Raw genomic sequence first — 19,001 nt, forward strand, 5'->3', positions numbered from 1 at the left:
GTAAGATATTCGTATTAAGCGATATCAAAACGATCAGATATACGATCCTATCAAACTATCTCAACGGCCTATCTAGGTGGGAATCATGAGGTCATTTATATGTGTCCTGATTTACCATAGTAGTCAACAATCCACGTACTACCGCAAGTGGTCAATTCACCAGTCATATATGCCAGGTGCCTGCGATACTAGGAAATTTCATGGTATTCAATATATATATATATATATATATATATATGTATATATGTGTGTATATATGTGTGTATATATGTGTGTATATATCTTCGAAGAATAATGGGTGGTGTAGAATTGTCAAAGCAAGTCAACCTTACCAAGACAACCCTCCCTTTCCACCCCTGCTCTTCTCTTTCTTTACTATTTGCCTTTCCCACTCTCGTTCTTCCCTCTCAGCTGGGAAAAGGGGAAGGGTAAAACAGGGTGGAGTTCCCGACGGAGGTTCGCCAACTTCGCCCGCCCGGAATTTTCGTGGGTCACACGGGGAAAAAGCCGGGGAAGTTGGACGGAAGAATCAATTGAAATGATTGTGATTATTGTCGGAGCTCAAGATGATGCTTTTTTGGGAGAGTGTGGTGGATCTCAGTATCCCGTCTTCACATGTGATTGTGGGTTCCGCCTCTATGGCGAGTAAAAGGGAAAAGAGGGATCAGCCCCGATTGTTCACATTCTTATCCTTTGGGATTGAAGCTTCTGAGACTATGCTGGGGGAGATCATGTGAAGCAGAGGGAGGCTTCGTCAACTAGCACGTGTCACACAGCCTTAGGAATGATGATTAATTAGCCGTCGTTTTCTCGCTTCTCCTTTCTGCCTTTCTTCCGTTATGCACGGTAATCGGAGCAAACGAAGGCGACTGCCCACATGGTAATCATTCCGAAATAACAATTAGCCACAATAATCATAATAATACCTGTTCTATTGTCTTTAATGTTTTCGTTCGTGACTGGATACCGATCTGATCACGTGCCCCACCGAGTTACGGTCCACAATGGTAGAGTAAGTAGACTGGACGTTTAGGATTCATGGTTACAATTACAAATATAGAAAAATTACTCCCTGTTCTTCCTGATATTATCCCATCGGGGAGAGAACATTTACTACCTCTCTCAAGCTTGTCGGGTTGTAAATTTAATACTTCTTTTCCCTGGCCCTGATCGTTATCAGATAACCAGGCAGACCAATCATCAAACACGCTCAGACTCTGATCGCTGTCGAACTGCTGCACGTCGTGCCGACTTCGGGACTGATCCCTGTACCCAGACAAGTTAAGTTGCCTTAGTGCTGCGCAGACCTGGAATGAATCATCAACAGTAAGGAAGATGACTCGGCATCATGATTTCCGAGTTGTCGTCGGCCGAGAAAAGTTACGGCTCCTGCTGACTTGGCCATTTGCCTCTTGCCGGAGAACGTAAGGCACCAAGGCCACCACCGACACCGACTCAAACAGCCGAGGTTTCTGCCCCATTGGGCAAGCGCCGCGTTCACCCTCGGTCTCTGTCTGGGGGGCATTTTCCCCGTGGAGTGTTCTTATAAGTCATGCACTTCGCCTCCCCCTCTCTTTCTGTCCAAATCTGTCTCTTTTTCCCACGAACCTCTTTTCACTTTCACCAATTGGACGTAATCCCATTCTTTACACAACGTCCACGAAATGCCTTCTCCTCCTCCCGCCTGGGTCCAGGCTTTGAAGCCGGCCGAGCCGCAAGGCTCGAGCCTGCTGGCGCAAGAACGTGCCCAATCCAACGTCGACGTTGACAAGTTGGCCGAATTATTACACACCAAGAACGCGCTAGATAGACAACAGCAAATTCTCTCCATCTTACAGTCGGAAAAAGTGTTCGACAAGTCAGAGAACTACACTCTGGGCCGGACGGAAAAGATTCAGAGAGCATTGGCCAAGGCGAAGCGCCTCCAACAACTGGCAGTGCAACATAAATGGTCGCAGGATGACTACTATATGGCCAATGATCTCCTGAGTGAGCCAACTCCTTACGGTCTTCATGCCAGTATGTTCTTGGTAAGTACACTGGAGTGGCAACTGACCGACACACCCGCGCGATCCGCGACTAACAGCTATTTGCGCAGGTCACTCTACGGGAACAGACTACCCCAGAACAAAAGAAGCTCTTCCTCGAACCCGCATCAAAGTACGAAATTATTGGATGTTACGCACAGACGGAATTGGGCCACGGCTCAAACGTTCGCGGCTTGGAAACAACGGCCACATGGAACCCTGACGACAAGACTTTCACCATCCACTCTCCTACCCTCACTGCGTCGAAGTGGTGGATTGGCTCCCTGGGTCGCACCGCCAACCATGCTGTGGTGATGGCTCAGCTGTTTATCGGGGGCAAGAACTATGGCCCCCACCCGTTTGTTGTCCAGATTCGTGATATGCAAACCCATCAGCCGTTAGAGAACGTCTATGTTGGAGACATTGGTCCTAAATACGGTTACAAGTGAGTGGCCCTTGAATAGCTCTTCACATTGGGAACCCTACTGACTTGACCAGCACGATGGACAATGGTTTCCTGCTGTTCAACAAAGTCAAGATTCCCCACGTTAATATGCTGGCTCGTTTCTCGCGCGTCGATAAGGAGACCAACAAGTATATGCGCCCAGCATCGCACTCTCTCTTGTATGGTACCATGACCTGGGTCCGCTCCAATATTGTCCTGCAGGCCGGCACTGTGCTGGCTCGTGGGGTCACCATCGCCACCCGCTACTGTGCTGTTCGGCGGCAGTTCCAGGACCGCGATGCGGGTAACGAGGCTGGAGAAAACCAGGTCTTGAACTACAAGATGGTCCAGATCCGTCTCCTTCCATTGCTGGCTTCCATGTATGCTCTGCACTTTACCGGCCGGGGTATGATGCGGCTTTATGACGAGAACCAGAAGCGGATGAAGGGCGCCGTTGAGGCCAGTCAGGACAAGAGAGGCGCAGGCCCTGAGCAACTGAGGGCGGGTGCAGACCTGCTGGCGGATCTTCATGCTACCTCTTGCGGTCTGAAGGCGCTGGCTAGTACCACCGCCGGAGAGGGCCTCGAGGTGTGCCGTCGGGCCTGTGGTGGTCACGGATACAGCAACTACAGCGGTATTGGGCCGTGGTATGCTGACTATCTCCCCACATTGACCTGGGAGGGTGATAACTACATGTTGACCCAACAAGTTGCTAGATATGTAAGTATACCAACACTCAGTTATCCTTTTGTTGGAATCCAAATGCTGACCGTAGTAGCTTTTGAAATCTGCACGTGCTGTTCTTGCTGGAAAGGGAAGCAACAACGACACATCCCAGATTCTGCAGTCATATCTCGCTCGCCGGGAGAAGGGCGCTTCGTTCGACATCCTGGAAGAGGACCGCGACATTGTTGCCGCCTTTGCCTGGCGTACCGCACACCTCACTTTTGAGGCATTGAAGCGCAGAGACGTTGAAAAGCGGTCATGGAACAGCCTGCTTGTCGACTTCTGGCGCCTGTCCACCGCTCACTCACAGTATCTGGTCGTTAAGAACTTCCACGAGGCGGTCAACTCTCCCGAGCTGACATCGGAGTTGGACCCCGAAACCACAACATTGATGCACAAGCTCTTCCGACTGTATGCCTTGCACACTCTGGAACGCGAGGCCGGCGAGTTCTTCTCATCCAGTGCCGTCACGACCCGCCAGATCTCGCTGGCTCAGTCGAATGCTGTGATGAAGCTTCTAGACGAGATCCGGCCCCACGCAGTCCGCCTCGTGGATGCCTGGAAGTTCCCTGATTGGCAGCTTGACAGCAGTCTAGGCCGCTACGATGGTGAAGTCTATCCGGACCTGTTCCGTCGTGCCTGCCAGAACCCGGTCAACGACCTGGTCTTCGATCCATACCCATGGAACGCCAATGTGCTGAAGGAGAGCACGCCCAAGAGTAAGCTATAATTGATATGTGATTTGTAATTTTTCGGCGATATATCTTGTGGTTACGTTTGCATTCATGTACAGTTTTGGGTTTTTGGGAATGATTTTGCTATGACGGGGTAACATAGATATAGACTATCTATAGATTAGAACAATAGACCCTAGATGAACTTCACAGCTTAGCATTTGGCAGTTGCAAACGTGCAGAATACGGAATAACACACGGAAATAGCCGACGTATACTAGGGCAAAGGGGAAAACACCTCGGTTCTCCGCGAGAGTCAATAATAGGTTTGACTCTCCCCAGAGCTACATGCCTTGCTGTGTGGATTTGTCACTTTTTAGAGGTGAATAGGGGATTCTGTATAGATTCCATGCTTGCATAATTTAAATAGAACTGCTGGGAAGACACAAACACAGCATTTTCACGTCTGCCAATTCATATCGAAGGCGATGCACACCATCAAACCATCAATATATGTATCAAACCACTAATATAGACCTGTAGATATTTTTTATAAGGATGAGGATATTATGCAATCTATTCTATTCTATATACATCTATCTCTTTATATTCCCCAGATTCATCACATCGCATCGCATCATAGACTAATCTAACCTAATCAAAGATCGACGGCTTATAAACCGAAGGATCAATATAAGGAGTCCCACCACGTCTAGTAAAACCCCAACGAATCTGATTTGCCATCGAGATCTCCGTATCAAGATGCTGCGCGAAAGTCCACGTCAGACCGGGGTCCTTCTGGAATCCACGCCCCACAAGCGCCACATCGATCCCCTCCTCCTCGAGTACCTGGTTCGCCTGCTTGCCGTTGGTGATGGCGCCCACGGCCGAGACGAGCAGCCTATCGCCCACGGCCTTTTTCACAGCCACGGCAAAGGGGACCTGGAATAGAGGGCCCGACTTGACTTTCTGCGCAGCGTGCACGCCTCCCGTGCTGATGTCAATGAGGTCCACCGCGCCCTGGGCGGCGAGGGCCTGCGCGAATTTGATTGTCTCGTGGACGTTGAAGCTCTGCTCCGGAAGGATTTCCTCGAGCCAGTCGGAGGCCGAGACACGAATGAAGACGGGGACCTGCGGGCCCACGGCGTCACGGGTCACCTGGGCGATTTCCAAGGATAATCGGATCCGGTTCTCGAAGGAACCACCGTACTCGTCGGTTCTGCTATTGGCCGCCGGGGAAAGGAACGAAGAGAGCAGGTATCCGTGCGCGTTATGGATCTCGATGAAGTCCGATCCCGCGGCAATCGCCCTCTTACAAGCCGCCGCCCAGGCGCTCTTGAACTCCTCAATGTCCGCCTTGGTCATGGCCTTGGGCTGAGGGAACGAATCTGCGAACGGGATATCAGACGGTCCCTTAACGTTATTGGGCCATCCGCCGACTTGCTCAGAGGCCACGACCGCTGTCGACATCCACGGCGGACAGGTACTGGCTTTCCGGCCGGCGTGCGCGATCTGCACGCCAATTTTCTGGCCCTGGCTGTGTACGAACTCGATTACGCGCTTCATGGGCGCGATGTGGGAGTCTTTCCAGAGGCCTACGTCTTGCGGTGTGATGCGGCCTTCGGGCTGGACGGCTGTGGCTTCGATCATCATGAGACCTGGGCCGCGCTGCGCGATTCCGCCCAGGTGGGCTACGTGCCAGTCTGTCATGTGGCCATCTTCGGCGGAGTATTGGCATAGAGGGGCTAGCTTTGGGGGTCTGTTAGTTGGCTTTCCTCTGTTGAGCTGGTCCTAGAGGCGTTAGGTGGACTTACGCCTAGGCGGTTCTGGAAGGTCACGCCGCGGACGGTGAAGGGCTGGAAGAGTTTGGGGATCTTCTGGCCGTTCGTCTGCGGGTTGGCGGCTGTTCCGGCGGGGGGACTCTGGGCGGGAGTGAAGTAGGAAATGCCCTGAGCGGGCTCGACGTAGTCGGGTTGATGCATTGTATCTGTATTAGGTATGTATAATTTGGCCTATTGGTCTACTGATGCTGGGGAGAAAACGGGTCACTATAAATACTACGTCCTGACCTGGATCGAAAGTGAAGGAAAGGTGCTCCACCGGTCTTGATTTCAAATCCCCGCCGCGGCGGATATACTTAAAATGTAGATTGTGACGACAGGAGCCGTAGGAAATGCCGAACGTTAGGGTAGTACGATCCCAAACTTGGTCGTGTTATATTTTTTTTTACCCATCGACAATGTCGTCCGATTGGACCGTGATCCGCAATACATATTCCACTCGACCTGGTTCGGAGGACTGACCCTCTTTTTTTCGGCTCTATCAAAATCTCTCAGGGCTTGGGAGCGGAGATCAGGCGATTGGTGGGGAGGAAAACTAGAGGATTTATCAGCAATCGGACGAATGATCTGAAAGTCTCCGAGGTCACGTGATGCTTGCCTTTTTGGGGATGGAGCGGTTGGACATGGCCAGCATAGTATGTCGATAGACTGATATTCTACAGGTGTCGTCGATTGTCGGACGCTGTTCATGGGACCGTTATTGCTAGGCTATGGCTCTTCAGATTTTGCGCGAATAACCTGCATCCTGCGCCTCTATACTTTGCCAGTCTGCATGGCTGCTCGTGGGGTACCATCGTCAGACAAAACGCTCGGGTTTGTGTCCTGGTCTGAACCCAGTCTGGAGTATCTCTACAGGATACATGTTATTCAGAGCTTTGGTGTAGTGATCATGTGGAATCCTTCCTACAAGCCACCTCGCCAGCCCAAGCTGCCGTAACCGAGATAATTCCGAGATCTCCCACCGAGACACTTCAGTGTATATCTGGGAGTTATGTGAGCCAGTGCATCAACCGCATCGGATAGTCGCGTTCACCGCTACACTCAAATTCAAAATCGGCGCCCGAACTTACATATTTCAACTGTTTCCGTAGCGTTTTCCCCAAGAGATGCTATGCTACGTATGCTATTTGTACCATATACACTTGTAAAGTGCCGTCAGCATGCAAGAAGCCTGTCAGTGCCTGGTATGAAAGATGCATGGGAGCTTCCAGCTACCATGTAAACCAGTCAAACAGTACATATATATACATGGATATGAAGGATAAGGGACACCTCTATGATATTGTTACTTGGCTTGTCAACAGCAGCCTTAGTTACCCTGTGCTAGACACCTCGCCCGTATTGAAAGCTAACTCAATGTTGTTCAACAGGTAGACTACTCCGTGGTGATTGTTGCCTTGAGGGGACGACGTACAGCTCTCTTAATAACGATTACATTTCTCAGCCGAAAACACGGGAATGAACTCCATTATACATCTCTTTGCTAACTCTCTTTACATTCCTTCGCCCATGTGGGGCCGCGGGACGAGGCGTCAGTCTAACCATAACACCAACGAATTGCCTGTAGAGCACACTAAAAAGATCATTCAAGAAGCATTTCCAAAAAGGTACTTTACCTAAAGTCTTGCTTGGTATGAGAAGTCTCAATGGACTGTTCCTTATCATACCCAGCCATTGGCTAAATATGATTCAGTTTATCTCCATAGTATGCCGTACTGTAATATTTGTGTGGGTATACATGAAATGGTATTAATACGTAGGGAGTGATTGCAATGGCAAGGATAAACCCGAGTTTATTATGGAATGGGTTTAAGGCTACTAGAGTCATGAAGTCTTTAATCGCTTGGAAGAGAAACCAGGATTTCCCTCTGAAAGTTGGAATCGGCTCCTCTGTTCCAGCAACATCTGGTCAATCTTATCATGTCCATTAGCGGAAGCAGCCTTGAGGGCATTTCTATAATGCCCACCCTGGACGTTGACATCGGCTCCTAAGTCTAACAGCGTTTCCACAGCCTCATAGTGTCCATTCCATGAGGCCCACATTAGAGAAGTAGTCCCATGGCTATCTGCCTTGTTTACGATATCCTCTGCTGTCCTGATGAGCAATTGCCATATATATGCATGCCCGTTGAAAGCTGCGAGGTGTACTGTGCCTATTGTGGCCCGTAAAGCGGTATAACGGCCTGCTAGAGTCTTGGGAACCATAATCCAAATCTTGGCGCAGTGGTGTTGTATAGGGCATATGCCAGATCAATAATTTGTCGCTGTCGTGATGAGGATCCCTCCCGAATATGATCAGGCCAGTGCTCTGCTTAGTATGATAGAAAACATTAAATATTAGACACAGTCTGTTCTTGATAGTCCTCCATGTTATCTATTAGCAAATATTGGATACAGATTTGCGACAACTGGGTCTCAAACGTCTTATTAATTGAATGAGTATTTTAAGATAGACCCCGCCGCTTCTTTATTTGATTCTGGCAGTTTATCTCCCGCCTGATCCTGACTCTATTGTAGCTTCTCAAGCTACGTCTTGCCTATCTGCCTGTATATATAGCCTGACCGGTAGCCTGCCTGCGTATTAGCTCTGTTGGCTTGCCTGCCCGAATTCGCACCCTGACAATCAACAAATAATTTAGCTGCGACCAATTTCCCATAGCCAGGGTCAGCTATTATTCAGAGATGATCATTACTATAACTCTTTCACTAGAGAAAATTAACTTAAATACTGTAAAGCCTATTAACATATTCCGGGTATTCAATTCAGATTAATATTCTTATACTATTTATAGTTTAATCTCTTAAATGCGAGGTGATACCAGTGCTGCTAGTTAGTCTACTCTAACCCACAATTAACTGGTTTCTTTGATCTCTTTATTCAAATTGTCTAGTGAGCGTATAGAGTACCACGTAAGCCCAACCACACCCTCGTTGAATACTAGGCTACTGTATACATGACTTCTGGCAAATATCCGTTGCTAGGTATTCTTGGGTAACCTGATCCCTTGGCAAATATTCTAGCAGTTCCTTAATATATATTGCCGCTATAAAAGCTGCATATCCTTACTATACTTATTTTTATGGGAGTCGGGATAGTCCCAAACATCACGGATAATTATACAGGGAATGTCCAACATTAATCCCGCTATCTCTATTTTAAAGCAAAGTACCTCTGTTTCTAAGTGCAGCTTCTCCCTTGTCTGTCTATACCTAATAACAGCGTTTCCAGATGCAATAATTCCATAAAGGGATCGTGGGCTGTAATACTTGTACTTATCTTGCGACTCCTACTATTCTTTTGGATATTTATTATAATTATCTACTATAACTTGGTGATTATGCTTGAATTAGGACAATCAATCGCTCTGCGAGATAGGCCGAGTAAAGATTTTCCGAGTCTATAGGGTTCTCTTGATCGCGTGGTGGAGATATATTGGAAGCCGGGGGTTGTTAGATAGCTCGGCAGCCCTTGAGCACGGATTATAGTTAACAATGATCAAGAAGGGTTGTTTAAAGACCTAGTTGAATATATATATATATATATATATATTATCTACTCTAACCTCGTCTATAATATATTACAGAATACCTCTACAAGTGCCTGCTGGATAGCCAGTTACAATATTACTAAGTTACATCTTATGATCCGTGGATGGAATCCCTTCCCCCCAACGTTAACTATTAATCTAACTGGTAACAAAATATTCGAACTATATTATTCACGATAATAGTAGCTGATATAGCTCCATACTCTCCTATGGGTAGGTAAGTAATAACAATATAATATTTGCTGATTTGGCTTAGCATATAGATGTTCGGATCTGTTATGTCCTGTTCAAGAAGAAGTCCAAAATTCTCGTCAAGCATCTCCTTGGCTGCAGCTGCTTCGATGGGCAGTGCGAAAATCCATCTGATCTGAAACGTCTCGAGGAGAACATGGCATAGCTACTGTGGTCTAAAAAAAGGTAAGAGTTTTGCGCTGCTCTGAACTGAGACATGTTTGTTAACCTTGCTTGTAGCTCCAGAAAACAGTCTGAAAGGATATCAAAAGGATATTCACATCGGCATCAACTGCCAAGCTTCAGCCTTGTGTTGACGTGAATGTAACGCGGGGCAACAAGCTCAGGGTGACAAGGCACAAAATATCATTGGAGTACTATATAGACATCCTATATCAGTAAAAACCTTGATTGGTCCCTGTTGGATGGAAGCCAGCAATCGTTGTTAAAACTTGAAGCTCCTTTCAAAAGCCACCGGTAGAAGTGATCAAGACAGTAAATCTTGAACTTTTATTTCCCCATAACCCTATTATCATCATCTGGGGAAGCCGGAAAGCCAATCATACCCGCCGACAGTCCGAGATGCTAGGTCTTGGCATCGTTTTCAAAAGAAGTGTTTCTGGGATCCCATTCAGCTTGGGTTAAATTCATTTCAGATAGCATCACGTGGTCTGGCAGTCGTGCAGGTGGCACGGAAAGCCTGTTGTTGTCTAGGGCAATTCAACTGTAGACTGACCCGTGGAGTATCGTGTCGCTCGAAATGAGCCGACATATGGCGAGAAAAGGAAATTGGACCAGTATGCGGTGTGAGCATTCTTTATTCAAGCGATAATCTTCCCATGCCGATTGCTATTTGGGTAAACAGGAACTACCTGTATCTCCCCTCGTCTGGACTTTATAGCTGTCCCATAATTATGAGTGATGGCGCTGCACTTATTCCAAGACTGGAGCGCACGGAGCTGAGCGCGGATCACCCCTTCTAGGAAGCTTATCAGAACTGAATGTCCGAGAACAAAGGGTATTTGCTATCCGGCCAGGCCAGTGGACGACCGAAAAAAGGCAACGAAGAGCAATGTTCAAAACACGAAGATTCGGCCCACGTACACGACTTAACGCACAAGTTGAAGGTCTCAAAAGGTCTGATAAGGATGATTATCCTATCAGCGGATTCAGGTTCTTTTCTTTCGCTACGGATGCTAACGTCATCCTTTTGCTCGCCAAAACTCGCCGGGAAAGCTTAGCATGTTCCCCGCGCTGCTGCGAAAGACCGTCATTAGGAAGACAACAACCCTTGAGTCGTTACGAACAACGTTCATAATCATTGGAGAACAAGCAGTGAGCTAAGAAGATCACCGGCGGCAAGTTAGAACTTAAGGACATGCGGACGCGTCTGATCGGCCTCCCCGACCATGGTTTGACGGCGATCGCATATTGCTCGCATTTTCGCCATCGCTGTCATAGGCGTGGTCGAGAATAACGGCGTCTCCACCACTGCGGTGCATCTGCCCACAACAGGCAAGCAGTCATAAGTAGTATTCCGGGCCTTGGCCGAAACCATTAAAGCGGTAATTAGTAAGAGTTCGACTGCAGGGATTCGAGAATGCCAAGAGGCGTTGGGTGGGATTGGATACATGGATGCATCGAACGAGCCGGAGTTTAACATGGCTCTCCTGCCGAACGCCGCGGTGAACTCCGGGGCCATGAAACGTGCTGGCTAGTGAGCTCATTCGCTTCCTCATTAAAACATGACACCCTGATTATCTTCTCATCTTGGTTTAGCCGCGCTTGGGGGCTAATCAGGACGTCTGAGCTTGCGAGTGCATTGGCGCAAGCATGGTCTGACTTCATCTCTAACGTTGAGAGCCGCCGGGTAAACCGCGGTTTCTTCTTGTGGCCGGTCGTCGAGTTGTCTTCCCCCTGACCTGGATCTTCTGGGTTGTGCTCCTTGCTCTAGATGCTGAGCCGGATATTAATAGCGTTGCAACAGATATTGCGCGACGTTGGATCCTGTGCGAGGAAGGCGGTGTTGGCGAGTTATCAGCATGCAGCATACTCCGACCGCACGGCCTTCATCGGTGACTAACGGGCACCTGCGCCAGGACTGTCGCATTTTTTGGGAGGTGGAGTCGCCAGCAAAGCAAGTACCGGACCATCGGGCATTTCAGGGGAATGACTCTCAGCTGTGAGTTGCAGGATGCATATTATTAATGGTGTTATTATTATTATTATCCTCTCACTAGGCTGCGAGAGAGTAGAACCTTGATGGCCCACTTCGCGGTCGAAGTCTTAGTATATAAGGTTTGTAGCCATCGTAGCCAAACCCATTAAGCCGCTTTTCTACACAAAACAGGGCGTCAAACGAAGTAAAGTAGAAAGAAAGGGAAAAGGGGAAGACAGTGAAAGGTGAACACTAACGCCCGCAACGCTTACCATCACGGTCCGACGTCGTAGATCTTCCCTTCCCAGCCCATTTCCCTGTTTTATGCATGCTGGCCACAAGTCTAGTATGCGATAAACTTCCGGCTGGCCACCAGATCGATTCTCTCATTGGCAGCGGGGAAAATCGTTGCGATGAGTCTCCAGTGGCTTCCAACTCTCCATCCGATTTCCTTGAAGGATTGTGGATCCGCTGTCTGGTGACAAAAACAGAGGGAACTTGTCGCAAATCAGTTTCCTTCTAGGGTGCGGGACGTTAGCTTTAGTCTCAACGCTCGTTAGTTTGATAGGGTCTTGGATGTCAGGTGCAGCCCCCATGTGTCGGGAAAAACGAACCCAAATATATTTATAGTATTATTTCTGAGTGATAACCAATTACCCAATTAATTCTTCTAATTTGTGAATGAGTTGATCAAAAGGAGTCACACACTTTCTCTTCATATTATTGGCTGTAACGAATACTCATTCCCACCCCTAGCTATAAAACTGCATCGTTATAGCGAGACTAGCGGGAGGATCGGCTCCGATTCTGATCTGAAAATAATTAAAAGAAGGGAGGGGGAAAAAACCATGCGGTGAGTAGAGAACGAATGAGGAATAGTACTTTTCGAAGGATCCAGCGTGGGGAAAGAGGATGGAAATAAACCAAAGAATGAGAATACAATAAAAGCCAAAATTCAACGGTCGCCCCTATTCATCACTGTCGTGTCCCCTGTCCTCGCTCCCGGCTATGCATATCCTCTCCCTGTTTGCACTTGTTCCTTTGTCCTCTTAAATCGCAAAACCCCGACTGATCGCTGCCAAAATGGCTTCGTATCAGGATGAGTGCCAACAGGCAGCTGCGGCTGACTTACGGATATTAGCGATGTATCCGGTACAGGCCGATGTGAGTTGACGCAACGGAGAGTTGTGGGTGATGAGGATGTGGTGAATGTGGTGGCTAACGCCACAATCCCAGGATGAGTTCGAAGACTCCATATATAATGACTCGTGCGTTCCACCATGCTGTTATTTGATGAGTCTTTATCCTAACGAGGTTCTCAGTTTAAACTCGGCCAGCTTTGTTACCTCTTTGAACTCCAGCATCCTCAACTATAAGTAGGTGATATATGACCAAGTCCTGGTTCTTGAAGGAGTATCTAACAAGAATGGCATTGCAGATACGAGGTTGGTAGCCTGGTCTGGGAGGGATCTTGTGATGCTGACTCCAGCTGCAGAATGGCCGCCGTTATCATGCGTTTCGCGAAGGTACCTATCTAGTGGTAAGGACTCTTAGATCATCTTCAACCAATTTACCAAGAGGGGTGGCTGATACTGAACAGCCAAACGATGAGGAAGAGCAAGACCGTATGGATCTGGCCCATCACGTATATCGCTTACTCCTCGGAGGGGCTCTCTATCTTGCTCCTATCCAGGCTGGCATCCAGCGGGTACTAGACCTCGGCACGGGAACTGGTATATGGGCGATTGACTTTGCAGAGTAAGCATATTGCAAGCCCATGTTTGACCTCGGTGGCTAACCTTGTCGCCTTAGTGAACATCCCTCTGCACAAGTTACTGGGACAGATTTAAGTCCTATTCAACCTCGATGGTAATTGGTTCTCATCACTTCACACTACCTGCAACTAATGTTCGTACGTTAGGGTACCACCAACTTGCACATTTGAGATCGATGACTATGAGTCCGATTGGTTATATACCAGACCATTTGATTTCATACATGCCCGTGAACTAGAAGGCTGCATAGGCAACGATGTGAAGTTCTTCAAACAAGCATTCAAGCACTTGGCTCCTGGAGGATACTTTGAACTGCAATCGGTTACATCGCCTTTCCTGTGCGATGATGATACGCTTCACAAGGCTGTCAACGCCAACCTGTGGATGGCCAATCTTGTCGAAGGCTTGAGGAAGTTCGGCAAGCCGATTGACAATGTCGGCGGATGGAAAGATAAACTTAAAGATGTCGGCTTCGTAGATGTACATCAGGAAATCCGTAAGGTTAGTAGTGTCTGGAAGATTATAAAGTGTAATATCTCTCCTCTCTTGTCGCTAACTGATGAATTGCAGCTTCCAATCGGACCGTGGCCGAAGGATCCGAAGTTGAAGGAGATCGGCAAATATCAAGGCGTCCAGGAACTGCAAGTCATTGATTCCTATACACCCGCTCTATTCTCACGTATCCTTGGGTGGAGCCAATCCGAGATCCAGGTCTTAATAGCTAAGGTCAAGGGTGAGTTGAGAGATCCGTCAATCCATCTGTATCTCCCTGTTTATTTCATATATGGGCGAAAGCCTTTATGATTTTGATTGGCATCTGCCTCCACCTTTCTTTTTCACTTTCTTTCTTTCCTTTGTCGCCGTTCTTTTCCCTGAATTATCTTTCTGATACCAAGCGCTTGGGCTTCCCCATCTTTCACATCAAACCCTTGTATAGTCGGGCAACATGCCCAGGAATATCGATTTGGCGTTTCTTTCTTTGCTTAACGTTGCCATGGTTTGCAAGTCAAGGGCATTTACGCATTATTGTCTTGAAAATGAAGAAACAGAAATGATTTAACGTTCCATGAAAGTGCCCATGACCTTTTACTCTCCCATACGACGTGCTTGTGATTGTCTGCTCTGGGAGGATGCACGTCTCAAACATAGGCTTCTACATGGTCAGGATGATCAAACCGGAATACCATGCGGTTCCAAGAAAGAAAGTAAAGGCTAGGATTGTTGCCTTGATGTTCTGCAGCATTCCATACACTTGTGCGCACGGGATCGGGGTATGTGGATCCAATCGGACAACAACTGACAACCTTATTCAAGTAATCTTCACGAAACACTCGAGACGCCTGTCGACTGCACCTATGCCAAGGGTGGCATTGCTGGTGCCTTATTTATCGTTCTGTGAGATGGCACATAGCCTTACCAAGAGGGTATCCTGAAATTGACACCCAGTATGGGTGTATGGATTTGGAGATCTGCCCTACAGCCTAGAATAATTGCTGGCCACGGATTTGAATGAATAGTTTAGCTTACCAAAGATCATTGCCCGTACAGATTTCCCAGCGGCTGGATCTACGTCGCTGTATCCTCAAATAAACAGATGGCAATTATCTGTAAATCCCGAGGGACTCTATGGGTGTTGCCTCTCAGACAAGATTGCCGAGCCTTGGCAGCGGCGTCATGGTCGTAAAGAGAAGGTCTGTTTCCCAAAACATAGGATAATGGCAGTCTGGCGTGGCTTTTCAATCATGCATACCTCCAAGGTTGAAGGACTTGTGCTTGCTTTTGCTGCGTTGTACTACACCTATGACCAGTCGCTATATGCAACATTATTTCGGGACCAATATCTCTATAGACATGATACGACCGTGGATTACGCGGTCCCAACATCGCTTATTGTTCCTTGCTTCAAAGGCTCGCGTGGCAATCTGGCCGTTCGACATAATACTGATAGCGCCGATTGCCTCCATGAAGCCAAACGGGAATCTACCCCGTGAACGACCCGAAATGATCATATGTCCCTCTTGATGGAAAGTTTCGCCGTTTCCACTCAAAGCTCTGGGCATTTACTACTTGACATATGACATAGGCCGTGCCATTAATCTCCACATATCTTGCAACCTCAGCGAGTCGTTAGGGCTGGCGGGGCACAAGCCAAGCCTTGGCTGGCTTTCGGATTTCCTAATAGGACGAATCCGCAGGCATACTGCCAAGTCCGCCATGACGGAACCAATGGAGATGGAGTGGCACAGTGTAGCGGAACTACGAAGTATTGGAACCCTCTTGCGCTCACCACACTCTCGTATTCACAGATTCTCCACGTCGGGAAGATGGTGCAGACTATATCTCTAGTCAGACTCCGGGTATAAAACTGGAGGTGTTTCCCGGGGACTCCAGCCCGGGGTAAGACCCGCAGAACCAACATGTCAATCTCCCTGGAGGCTGACAAGCAGTTGGGGACGCTATTCCCCAACTCCGAACATATTCAAGATGCATCGTCTCATAACACCAAGAACAAGGATCAGGGCATACGGAATGAACGCGACCGTGCGAACCCTGGAAATGGAATCCTGAAATACTTTGGTTGGATGGGTGACTTACCCGAGTGGAAGATAGGCGGAGAGAAGCTTAAGGGCCGGTCCCTGAACTGGTCCATTGGGTTTATCGCTAGTTTCGGGTTTCTGATGTTCGGGTACGATCAGGGGGTGCTAAGCGCGCTACTCACGCTCGATTCTTTCCAGGAGACCCTCTCCCTCATGACTCCTCGCGAGAAGTCAAACGATCTTTGCTGGTTGAACAACCCGACCAACACCATACCCCACCCCACGCACTGCAGAGGCGATGCAAACACTCAGGCAGCGGGAGTTGCTATATACCAAATCGGATGCTGGCTGGGCTCACTCGTGATTCTGGCCTACGGGGAGCGCTGGGGACGGAAATCAAGTACATTCTGGGGCTCTCTCATTATGATCATCGGCACGATAATGCAAGCTGCCTGCTTTGAGTACGGCTTGTTCGTTGCAGGCCGTGTTGTCGGAGGTATTGGCAATGGCATGGTAACATCCAGTAAGTCTTGCTCCTTTATCGCTTCCATGTACACCGCACTCACTGATTGAATTAGCGATCCCAACATGGCAGTCTGAATGTGCCAGGCCACATCAGCGCGGTATTCTGATTATGCTCTCGGGCGCTCTCATTTCTGCCGGTATTATGATCGCCTACTGGGTGGATTACGGGTTTTATTTTCTGACTGGGTCTGTCCGCTGGAGATTCCCACTTATGTTCCAATCGTTCTTTACTATCATTGTTATGATCGGTCTGCTTTATCTACCCGATTCTCCTAGATGGCTCATCATGCAAGGCCGCCATACAGAGGCTCGCGAGGTCACAGCTCGACTTGTGGACAGGCCAGAGGAGCACCCAGATGTCGACGAAGAACTGCGTAACATTAATGAAGCTTTGGAGGTCCAAAGTCGTGGTGGTGGTTTCCAGTACCGTGAGCTACTCACCAATGGACCGTCACAAAACCTCCGTCGCACCACACTGGCCATGGTCGCACAGTTCTTCCAGCAGATTTGCGGAATCAATTTGATAACATACTACGCCACCTTCCTGTTTGAAAACTCTCTCGGATTCGGACCAAGCAGGGCGCGCCTTCTGGCTGCCTGTAATGGAACCGAATACTTCCTCGCCTCGCTTATAGCCCTACCTCTTATCGAACGGACCGGTCGACGGAAACTGATGTTAATCGGTGCGTTCGGCATGATGGCATCGATGGCCATCTTGGCTGGTACTGTGTCCACTGGGGAAACCCTGGAAAACGGAGCGCCTAAGCTGGAGACCAAGTATGGTGTCACGGCCACTGTATTCTTGTTCGTTTTCAACTCTTTCTTCGCCATCGGCTGGCTGGGTATGACCTGGCTGTATCCGGCGGAAATCACGAACCTTCGGATTCGGATCCAGGCCAATGCTTTGTCAACCAGCTCTAATTGGATGTCCAACTTCCTGATTGTCATGATCACTCCTCCCGCGTTTGCTAATCTAGGGTACAAGACATATATCATGTTTGCCGTCTTTAATGCTGCACTTATTCCCTGTGTATATCTGTTCTTCCCTGAGACTAAGGGACGTACGTTAGAAGAGCTGGACCTGGTGTTTGCTAGTGCTAATGCTGAAGGTATATCGCCTGTGAAGCAGAGCTTGAAGATGCCGAAGCTGGTCGGACAGAACCTGGACAGGGAGTTGGCGCGGTACTTTGGTTCGGGTAGTGATGAAGAGACTTCAAGGGAGAAGTAAATCTTGGAGATGCCGGGTGTATCGAGTACATGGGACATGGATTAGGTTGGAATACCAACATATTTTGTCATTTTAACCTTATGATAGATTGTTTCCAGATGGATCTACTTATCAAGATTGGCCTAAGATTTAGCGAAGACCAATTCGCTTCGGATGTTTTCTTCAGTATCATCCTTTCCGTTTGTATGGACTGATATGTAGCTCAATATCCTAGCAAGGACGCTACTTGTGAACTAACGCCTGAAAATTGCCTAGAAGAGACTAGATTGAATGCAAGTCTGCGGAACGGAACGGGTCGTACAAGAACCAGTTCACTTTTATTCCTTCCTCAGCCGATTCTAAACGCAACTCTCTCTATTGGTAGAGGTATGTATGCATTCAATTACTCTCACCTGACATGCCTTCGTTGTGGACCGTGTTCCTTGCTAGCACCAATAACCTTATGTACCAGGCTCGTTCTGGTTTTGGATCCAAGATCCACCCTTGCTGAGTGTTCCTTCATCTACCTTGCATGTCATATACCATGTAGAGCTTCTGGTTCTCCTTTTCTTCCTTGATAAAGTATACAGCTTTATTCATTGTTTAGCTCTTCTAATCTCCTATCAATACGAATGTGTCCTGCTACTTGTTCGTACTTATGCCACAACACTTTAGTCACTGGGGCATTACGATAACACCGTCGGAGGGGCAAGTCATTATCTGAATTGATGATCGTAAGCCGAAGCAAGAGCCTTAGGGCACAACTACATGCCTGAGAGATCCTTGAGTCAGGGCCAAGGATACATCGAGCAGCACGATGAAGTGATCCCACTCAAATGTCGCCATCCCAAGCGGTATATGTGTCATCCGCCCTAACAACCCAACTCTCCAATCTCCTGGCCCCCCACCTCCCCGAAACCAACATCACCCACCTAACCCAAGATGGCCCCCATCCCTCCACATTCCACCACAAGATACCTCGCCTACTGACCCTCTAAGCCTACCTACGAAGAATGGTGGCACAGCAACCCCGTAACAACTTTCTGGACCACTCTCCCCGACGACGCAGGGACATGGCGAGAAATCATCACCGTACCGGCCGCCAAAAACCCAACACAGCACGACCAAGCCGACCAAAAAGCCCCGGCATAGGTTGCCTAGCATCCTTCACCCCTATTCCAGATAAAACAGGATACTGGGGTTGCTACTACCACCGCATACCCACCACAGCTAACACTAACTCTTCCCAGGGTCGATTCCCATCACCGTTAAAATGTAACCCGCCTCTTCGGCAAGAATGTACTGGG

The 19,001-nt window shown here is 48.4% G+C and overlaps 5 protein-coding genes across 5 annotated transcripts; 4 read left to right on the plus strand and 1 right to left on the minus strand.

The window, feature by feature from the left end:
- The first annotated feature begins 1,350 nt into the window (after positions 1–1,350).
- Positions 1,351–4,375, plus strand: BDW43DRAFT_274441 (uncharacterized protein). Its single transcript, XM_032041727.1, has 4 exons — positions 1,351–2,030; positions 2,099–2,472; positions 2,526–3,192; positions 3,251–4,375. Exons 1-4 carry the CDS (start codon positions 1,665–1,667, stop codon positions 3,926–3,928), a joined length of 2,085 nt encoding a protein of 694 aa, XP_031900988.1. The 5' UTR covers positions 1,351–1,664; the 3' UTR covers positions 3,929–4,375.
- A 151-nt stretch (positions 4,376–4,526) lies between these two features.
- On the minus strand, positions 4,527–5,854 carry BDW43DRAFT_299821 (NADH:flavin oxidoreductase/NADH oxidase; the record flags this gene model as incomplete). The annotated part of the gene is made up of 2 exons (XM_032044787.1): positions 4,527–5,621; positions 5,687–5,854. 2 exons carry the CDS (start codon positions 5,852–5,854, stop codon positions 4,527–4,529), a joined length of 1,263 nt encoding a protein of 420 aa, XP_031900989.1.
- A 6,481-nt stretch (positions 5,855–12,335) lies between these two features.
- BDW43DRAFT_274457 (class I SAM-dependent methyltransferase) lies at positions 12,336–14,637 on the plus strand. Its single transcript, XM_032041728.1, has 10 exons — positions 12,336–12,503; positions 12,749–12,814; positions 12,887–12,918; positions 12,973–13,026; positions 13,089–13,095; positions 13,146–13,190; positions 13,251–13,408; positions 13,463–13,519; positions 13,572–13,926; positions 13,996–14,637. Exons 2-10 carry the CDS (start codon positions 12,794–12,796, stop codon positions 14,227–14,229), a joined length of 963 nt encoding a protein of 320 aa, XP_031900990.1. The 5' UTR covers positions 12,336–12,503; positions 12,749–12,793; the 3' UTR covers positions 14,230–14,637.
- Positions 14,638–15,191: 554 nt separating this feature from the next.
- BDW43DRAFT_274459 (uncharacterized protein) lies at positions 15,192–15,452 on the plus strand. Its single transcript, XM_032041729.1, has one exon. The coding sequence runs from the start codon at positions 15,226–15,228 to the stop codon at positions 15,445–15,447; it is 222 nt and encodes a 73-aa protein (XP_031900991.1). The 5' UTR covers positions 15,192–15,225; the 3' UTR covers positions 15,448–15,452.
- A 291-nt stretch (positions 15,453–15,743) lies between these two features.
- On the plus strand, positions 15,744–17,738 carry BDW43DRAFT_64433 (sugar porter family MFS transporter). Its single transcript, XM_032050330.1, has 2 exons — positions 15,744–16,485; positions 16,541–17,738. Exons 1-2 carry the CDS (start codon positions 15,843–15,845, stop codon positions 17,713–17,715), a joined length of 1,818 nt encoding a protein of 605 aa, XP_031900992.1. The 5' UTR covers positions 15,744–15,842; the 3' UTR covers positions 17,716–17,738.
- Positions 17,739–19,001: the final 1,263 nt, after the last annotated feature.

The sequence above is a fragment of the Aspergillus alliaceus genome (genome assembly GCF_009176365.1).
Source record: "Aspergillus alliaceus strain CBS 536.65 unplaced genomic scaffold BDW43scaffold_18, whole genome shotgun sequence".
Taxonomy (NCBI): domain Eukaryota; kingdom Fungi; phylum Ascomycota; class Eurotiomycetes; order Eurotiales; family Aspergillaceae; genus Aspergillus; species Aspergillus alliaceus.

Excerpts from the sequence above, each read along its gene's own strand:
- BDW43DRAFT_274441 (XM_032041727.1), top strand. The coding sequence starts at position 1,665 with ATGCCTTCTCCTCCTCCCGCCTGGGTCCAGGCTTTGAAGCCGGCCGAG. Across the intron at positions 2,473-2,525 it reads GGTCCTAAATACGGTTACAA|CACGATGGACAATGGTTTCC; the intron begins GTGAGTGGCCCT and ends TGACTTGACCAG. Across the intron at positions 3,193-3,250 it reads CCCAACAAGTTGCTAGATAT|CTTTTGAAATCTGCACGTGC; the intron begins GTAAGTATACCA and ends TGACCGTAGTAG.
- BDW43DRAFT_274457 (XM_032041728.1), top strand. The coding sequence starts at position 12,794 with ATGTATCCGGTACAGGCCGAT. Across the intron at positions 13,191-13,250 it reads GCGAAGGTACCTATCTAGTG|CCAAACGATGAGGAAGAGCA; the intron begins GTAAGGACTCTT and ends GATACTGAACAG. Across the intron at positions 13,927-13,995 it reads TACATCAGGAAATCCGTAAG|CTTCCAATCGGACCGTGGCC; the intron begins GTTAGTAGTGTC and ends GATGAATTGCAG.
- BDW43DRAFT_274459 (XM_032041729.1), top strand. The coding sequence starts at position 15,226 with ATGACCAGTCGCTATATGCAACATTATTTCGGGACCAATATCTCTATA.
- BDW43DRAFT_64433 (XM_032050330.1), top strand. The coding sequence starts at position 15,843 with ATGTCAATCTCCCTGGAGGCTGACAAGCAGTTGGGGACGCTATTCCCC. Across the intron at positions 16,486-16,540 it reads CAATGGCATGGTAACATCCA|CGATCCCAACATGGCAGTCT; the intron begins GTAAGTCTTGCT and ends TGATTGAATTAG.